Source organism: Rattus norvegicus, chromosome 1, assembly GCF_021556685.1.
Source record: "Rattus norvegicus strain SHRSP/BbbUtx chromosome 1, alternate assembly SHRSP_T2T, whole genome shotgun sequence".
NCBI lineage: Eukaryota > Metazoa > Chordata > Mammalia > Rodentia > Muridae > Rattus > Rattus norvegicus.
Genome location: NC_141534.1, coordinates 70,858,412 through 70,866,511, shown reverse-complemented (window position 1 = coordinate 70,866,511; position 8,100 = coordinate 70,858,412). Strand labels below are relative to the sequence as shown.

The following is an 8,100-nucleotide window of genomic DNA, read 5'->3' as shown; positions in this document are numbered from 1 at the left end:
TAAATTCTTTCTAAAAAAAACAGTATGAATGAACAAACTAACATTGTAAATTATCAAAAAGATTCAGGACACAGTTCAAAAGAATGTCATAATAAGTTCAGAATAAACATGCCATGAATATTCACATATCTTGTTTTTTCCAATGTCTAGTCATTTCTCTATGTTGTTCATTCCACAACGTCCCCCTCTTTCGTATGAATCACCTTTAAGCAACCCTTCTAAAAATTTTTATTCTGTTTTATTGTAATAGAAGATAAGAAAATTCTAGTGGAATTCACAAGTGAAACTCATCTTTGTTTACAACAGTGTCTTAGGGTTTTATTGCTGTGAACCGACACTGTGACCAATGTAAGTTTTATAAAGGACAACATTTAATTGGGACTGGCTTACAGGTTCAGGGTTTCAGTACATCATCATCAAGGTGGGAGCATGGCAGCAACATGCTGCAGGAAGAGCTGAGTTCTACATCTTCACACTAAAGAATCCAGGAACAGACTCATCATCCTAGGAGGAGATAGAAGGAGGGTCTACAAGCCCACCCCACAGTGACATACATCCTCTAACAAGGCCACACTTTCTAAATGTGCCACTCCCTAGGCCAAGCATATGCAAACCATCATAAAGACTTACATCATGAAATAAGTGATTATTTTTGAATTGCAATTCATAGGCTGTGGTAGTGTAATTTTAGAATGGTTTATGCCACATTCAGATAATATTTAGCATGAAATACTACCTGAACTACTCTACATTAAAACCTCGAAAAACTTGACAACTATGTTTGGTACCATTCTTTGTCATCAAATCACTGCTTTGCTCTGTGTAGTTATAAGTTGGTATGTGATTGTGAGAATATAGTTCTATATCTATTCTTCATTCTTTTATGCAGTTTAATCAACGTAGGCCTATGCTGTTCTATATAAATGCAATAATCATGTACATACTCGTATTTTCCTAGGTAGTTTTTGATGCAATTTGTTTTTATGAATGCATTGTTCTTTCATTTGCACTGTTTCAGAGAACCTTGGAGTGTATCAGCTCACCACTAATGATACAATCACACTAATGGTACAATTCACTGCTAATGGCCATGTGAGGACATCTCCGGTTAGAAACTATTGTTTCTTTGCACGTTGTTATTTTTAATCACCTATTTTCATTCTATTGTCATTTGGTAAGATTCAACACACAGGATACAAGTCCATTGCTCTTTCCCACAATATGATTTTAAATAAGCAACCACGGATTTGTCATATATGAATGAATTTTTGGGACATTTAATGAGATCTATTTCTTAGTAAAACATGATCCAATTTTTCATATGAACATAGTCTTCTCCATGTTATAATGAATTTTTTTGTTTACAGTTCATAATAAACTATTATATATCATGAGCAGTTTTATGACTTTCATGTCACATGAGTATCATATGAATTTCATGTTGAACTGGTGGCAAAAGTGTATGTTCTTCCAGTATGATTTGTAAACTGCAGTTCATTCTGAAATGTAGACATGAACATTCATTCCATTTCACCTCACTAGCCATTGTGTTTAAAAGGATGGAACACCATTATTCTTAATGCTAACATTTCAATCCAATGCAATAGAACTCCTGTCCTTAAATACCTGAATTTATATATTTTTAACATGATTTTATGGATGTCATAATTTAAAGGGAAAATTGCTGCATGACCTAATGGAGTACAGGAACATGGCAATAGGAATAGGACTCTCATTTCAGAGTATATTTGGTATTCTGGGAAATTTCTCTCTTCTTTTCTACTATCTAACTCTTTACTACAATGAACACACAATAAAGATCATAGACATGATTCTTATACATGTGTTCACATCTAACTCTTTGATCATTATCTCCAAAGGACTCCCCCAGATAATGGGGGCTTTTGGGTGGAACCAGTTATTCAATGATGTTGGGTGCAAACTTATTTTATATGTTCAAAGACTTGGCAGGAACATGTCTATCATCACCACTTGTCTCTTGAGTGTCTTCCAGGCAATCACCGTCAGCCCCACGAATTCCCACTGGAAGAAATTTAAAGTCAAATCAACGAAGTTTATAGGCTTGTCCATTTCTCTTTTCTGGATCTTGTTTATGCTAGTAAATATGCTTTTCCCTGTGTATACATCTACCAAGATGAATAGTAAAAACAAGACCCAAAAGAGAGATTCTGAATTCTGCCATTCTCTAGGCCGTGACAGAATAGTAGACTTACTGTATACCGCATTTTGTGTGTTTCCTGAACTTGTGTTTTCTCTGCTCATTGTATGTTCTAGCACCTTCATGATTATAATACTTTATGTACACAAAAAGAGGGTGCAACACATTCTCTATGCTCACCCTTCTCCAAGAAGCTCCCCTGAAAACAGAGCCACACAGACCATCTTGATTCTTGTTTGCACCTTTCTAGCATTTTATACACTTTCTTCAATTTTACAAGGCTATATTGTTCTTTCACATGATCCCAGTTGGTGGGTAATGAATACCACAGCCATCATTTCTATGTGTTTCCCTACTTTAGGCCCATTTGTGATGAGTCGCGATTTCACTGTTTCCAAATTCTGCTGTACTTGGATAAGAAATATAGAAAAATCATGATCTTGTAATAAAACCATAATTTGTAGTTTTTTTAAGATGAAGATCTAATTGTGGGTTATATGTGTCAATTAAAATATCTGTAATAATGAAATAATATATGGTGAGATTATATTCATTTAATTATCATTTTTCAGCAGAAGAGTACTATATTTTCTTGTACAGTTTATAACCCAAGTGGGTCTATGATCTTCTTAAACTGTGATTGGTTATTTGTATTATATTTTACCTACTATATTGATTTATTGTTCCCACTATTTTTGCTGTTTTTGTTCGATTGGATTTTTAATTCCAGTACCTGGTATAACAACTACCAGCAATATCAAAGCTAAGAAATTCAGATAAATGTAACTGCTTTATTTCTTCATACTTTATGAGTCTCATATTTTGAATATATAGTATGTGCATATATACATATATACGTATATATATACATACATATATATGCCCACACAGTTGTTCAGTTGTTGTATGATAGTATGCATATGGCCTTTGCAAGCGGATATCAGATACCATCCCAGCACAGAGGAAAGAGGAAGATATGTATGAATTTTCAACATTACCTGAAATTCTAGTAGCATTGGATAGCTGCAGGTAAAAAGAGAGATTCATTTCACTGTAATGGTGGGAAGATGTGGTAAACTTAGAACACTCCATGGCAGACAGTACACCCAATATAAAGTAGACTATAGTGGGGCTGGGGATTTAGCTCAGTGGTAGACCGCTTACCTAGGAAGCACAAGGCCCTGGGTTCGGTCCCCAGCTCTGAAAAAAAGAACCAAAAAAATATATTAAAGTAGACTATATGGTATTTCAAAGTACTTGAACGGCAGGGCAAATCTGAAAGAATTTTGGAGAATTGTTTACTATGATCAAGATACAGCACATAAAGGTTTCAATGAATTTATAAAAAAAAAAGTAAGGGTGGAAATGACTTGTGTTAAAATTAAACTCTACTAAGTGAGTTTTGTCTGGTGCTTTTAGGAGCAAAGCAGAGGTAAAAGAAATAAGTTCTACTGTGCATATTCAAACAATGTCTCATTGGCAGACATCTTGGGTAACTTTTCTTGAGGATATAAACAGGTTAGGTCACAGCTTCTTAAACTGACAATAGAACAATGTGTTCAAGAGCAGAAGCTGACTGAGACAGATGCAAATACAGTCAACCACTGGACTGATATCAAGATCCCTTCACAAGCTTTAGGGGAATGATCAAAGAGCTGAAGGAAGTGATAACCCCATAGGAAGACCAACAGTATTAAGTAACCAGGACCCCTGTGCTGGGCTCCTAGAGGTTAAGCCACCAATCTCTGAGAGCCTCCTCACACCCCCTCCCCTGCTGAGCACATACTTGTAGCAAAGGACTGCCCTGCTACTGTGGGAGAGGATGGATACACCTAATCCAGTAGAAACATGATACCCCAGGGAAGGGGAATGGTGGGGTGGGAGAGGGGAGGTGTGAGTAGGTGGGTGGGCAAGGGGTGTGGGTAGGTGGGGTGCATCCTCTTAGATGCCAAGGAGAAGGGAAATGAGGGGGGATTTTTGGAACCAGGAAAAGGCCAACATTTAGAATGCAAATAGACAAAACAAAAGAAAAACAAAACAAACAGAAACAAAAAGAATGAAAGGAAATTACTGCAATCTGTAAATTTAGTAAATGGAGAAAGCACAGTCAGAAAGGAAATGAAGTCCCCACATGTACCATGAGCAGAATAAATACAGAGAAAAAAGTAGAAACTGATTTCAGAGAATAATATCTTTCTAGAAATGTTTATTTATTTATTTACATTCCAGCCCTTGACACCCTCTTTCTCCCCCACCCAGTTTTTCATCCCATATCCCCTTCTGCTTGCCAGGAAATGGTGCTACTCTCCTATCCCCAAAATTCCCCTTCCATGGAGCTTAAAATTGCCCCATATTAGGCACATTTTCTCCCACTGACACCAAATCAAGCAGTCCTGTGTTATACATATGCTGCCAGGGACCAGCTTGTGTATGCTGCCAGGTTAGTGACTCAGTCTCTAAGATCTCCCAGAATCTTGGTTTAGTTGAGACTGCTGGTTTTCCTATGGGGTCACTCTCCCCTTCAGCTCTTTCAATCCCTCCCCTAATCTCCTCCTTCTCCATATTGCCTATGAGTATGGGATTACCCAACTTCAGTCCTATGGTTGGGTGTAAGTATCTGCATCTGTCTCAGTTAGCTGCTGGTAGGGCCTCTTAGAGGATAGCCATGCTCCTGTCTGTAAACACATTACAGCACCAGTAATAATGCCAGTCATTGGTGTCCCCCAATGAGATGTATCACAGTTTGGGTCGGTCAATGGACTGACATCCTTCCTTTCAGTCTCTTCTCCATTTTTGTCCCTGCAGTTGTTTTAAACGGGAACGATTCAGAGTCACAGGTTTTGACAGTGGGTTGGTAACCTGTCCTTTTATTTGGGGTCCTGTCTATCTACTAGAGGTGGACTCTTTGAGTGCCCTCTCTCTGTTGTTGGGCATTTTTTTAAGGTCGCTCCAATTGAGTCCTGAGTGTCTCTCACCTCCCAGGTTTCTGGGAATTTCTAGAGGGTCCCCGTGCCTTCCCCCTTACCCCAGAAGCTGTATATATCCATTCATTGTCTTGGTTCTCAGGGTTTATCTTCAGTCTCCCCCCAATACCTGATCCTGTTCCCCTTTTTCTTCTCTCTTCTCCCACCTAGATGCCTCCCTCCCTCTGCTCATGATTATTTTGTTTCCCCTTCTAAGTGGGATAGAAAAATTCTCACTTGGCCCTTCATGCTTGTTAAATTTCTTATATTCTATGGGTTGTATCTTGGTATCCCAGGTATTGTGTACTTTTTGTTATTATCCACTTATCAGGGAATATATATATATATATATATATATATATATATATCATGCATATCCTTTAGGATCTGGGTTACCTCATTCAGGATGATATTTTCTATTCCCATCCACTTTCCTCTAAATTTATGATGTCCTCATTTTTAGTAGCCGAATGTCATTCCACTGTGTAAATGAACCATATTTTCTGCATCCATTCTTGGGTTGAGGGACATCTGAATTGTATCCATATTCTGTCTCTTGCAAATGAGGCTGCTAGGATCATAGTGGAGCCATTGTGCTTGTGTTATGGTGGAGGATCTTTTTGGCATATGCCCAGTAGTGGTATAACTGGGTCTTCTGGTAGAGCTCTTTCCAATTTTTTGAGGAACTGCCAGATTGATTTCCAGAGTGCTTGCATCTGTTTGCATTCCCACCAGCAAAGAGGAAGAGTGTTCCCCTTGTTCCACATCATCACCAGCATGTGTTGTCTGTTGAGGTTTTGATCTTAGCCATTCTGGTAGGTATAAGATCATGTCTCAGGCTTGTTTTGATTTGCATTTCTCTGATTATCAAGGATGTTGAATATTTCTTTAAGTGCTTTTAAGGCCATTTTAGATTTCTCTGTTGGGAATTCTGTTTAGCTCTGTACCCTGATTTGAATTCAGTCATTTTTCTGCAGTCTAACTACTTGAGTTCTTTGTATATTTTGGATATTAGCCATATATCAGATGTAGAGTTATTGGAGATTTTTACCAAATCTGAAGTTTGCCAATTTGTCCTGATAACCGTGTCCTTTGCCTTACAGAAACTTTTCAGTTTCATGAGGTCTCATTTGTGAATTGTTCTTAGTGCCTGAGCCAATGGTGTTCTGTTCAGGAAATTTCTCCCTGTGCCGATTTGTTCAAGGCTCATTCCTACTTTCTCTTCTATTAGATTCAGTGTATCTGGTTTTATGTTGATGTCCTTGATCCACTTGGACTTGAGCTTTGTATAAAATGATAAATATGCATCTATTTTCATTCTTGTACATGTTGTCTACTAGTTAGACCAGCACCACTTATTGAAGAATGCTTTGTTTTTTCCACTGTATGTTTTTTGCTTACTTGTCAAAAATTAAATGTTCCTAGGTGTGTGGGTTTAGAGAAATGGCATAAGGTGACTGCCTCCAGTGTGTTAGATTCGAGTTGACATGGGATTTCTGTAAATATCAACATATTGAGACAGAGTAAATGCATACTTTATCAGAAGAAAATCCTGATATTCTGCTAAGTAAGCTGCATGCCTCCTCAGGCATGAATGAACATATTCTCATGAGAGAGTAACTTTGTTTATACTTTAATTAGACAACACATAAGAATTGAATCTCAGACAAATTTCACAGTCTGAAAGAGGGTTTGGGTGACCTTGAACCTAGATAAACCACTTTTTTTTAATGTTTCAGTGACACTTTTCCTTCCTTTAATTAACTTGTTCCCTTTTTCTGCTTATGAAATGAGTTTTTGATTACAAAATATCAAACTACACCAAAAAGTGGATGTAGAAAAGGCAGCCATCAGCACAGGATGTCGAAGCTCACAATTAAGGACAGAGAGCAACAGCAGGTGCCAGAGATGGGGAATGGTGAAAGGAGAAGTCAAGGGAAGCTAACCTACCAAGGAAGTGAGTGCTAATATCAGCACAAGATGACTGGCCACTACTGGGTTGTGTACAGCAGAGCTTGGTTTCAGGCTCTACATTACATTGCAGTGTCTTCCATTTAAGAGTTTTTGGCTTGCACTGATTATAGGCTGAATGGACCCATTTATTAGATTTTCCAAATGCTGTTATAGACCTGATAGATGTACTGAGAGACTTCATGGGCTCTACACTTCAGCAACAGCTTATAATTGGGGATTCTTGGCTGGATCCCCAATTCTGCCGAAATGCAAATGCTACTAGTGAGCTTCAGGTACTGGTGTAGCATGTCCTGCCCTTCCACATTCCTATTGATGATAGTGTAAACATTGTTCTTTGCAACTTCCTGGGACCACTTCTTGAGAAACAAAATTGTTGAGAATTAGAATCTGTGAGAAATCTTTTTTCTTCTTGTCTATAAAAGATGCTGGAACATTCAGTCAGCTATGCATTGACATTTTATTGCTGTGCATCCTTTCTGTTCTGATTAATGCTACCCTCACTTGGGACTGCAATGCACTAGACTCGACATGTGGGTTTATATTTGGGTCTTCATTTCTATTTCATTGATCAACCTGTTTGCCTCGGCACCAATACCATGAGGTCTTTATTATTATTGCTATGAATAAAGCTTGAGTGTAGACATCATGATTCCCCAGATTTTTTTTTTACATTTGAAATCAAGAGTTGTTCTTTTCATGTCTATGAATAATTGTGTTGAAATTTTGATGGAGATTGCATTCAATCTGTAGATTGCTTTTGGTAAGATGACTATATTCACTATATTAATCTTACCAATCCATGATCATGGAGCATATTTCCATATTCTGAGGTCTTTTTCAATTTCCTTTAGGGATTTTCAGTTCTTGTACATATTTTTCACTTCCTTCATAAGAGTTACACCAAGATATTTTATACTGTTGTGGCTATTTTGAATGGTGTTGTTTCCCTAACTTCTTCCTCAGCCTGATTATCATTTGTATAAA

General features: G+C 37.6%; 1 protein-coding gene across 1 annotated transcript; it reads left to right on the top strand.

Annotated features, from left to right (window-relative positions):
• Window positions 1-1,696: 1,696 nt before the first annotated feature.
• On the top strand, window positions 1,697-2,617 carry Vom1r11 (vomeronasal 1 receptor 11). The gene has a single exon (NM_001008955.1). The coding sequence runs from the start codon at window positions 1,697-1,699 to the stop codon at window positions 2,615-2,617; it is 921 nt and encodes a 306-aa protein (NP_001008955.1).
• Window positions 2,618-8,100: the final 5,483 nt, after the last annotated feature.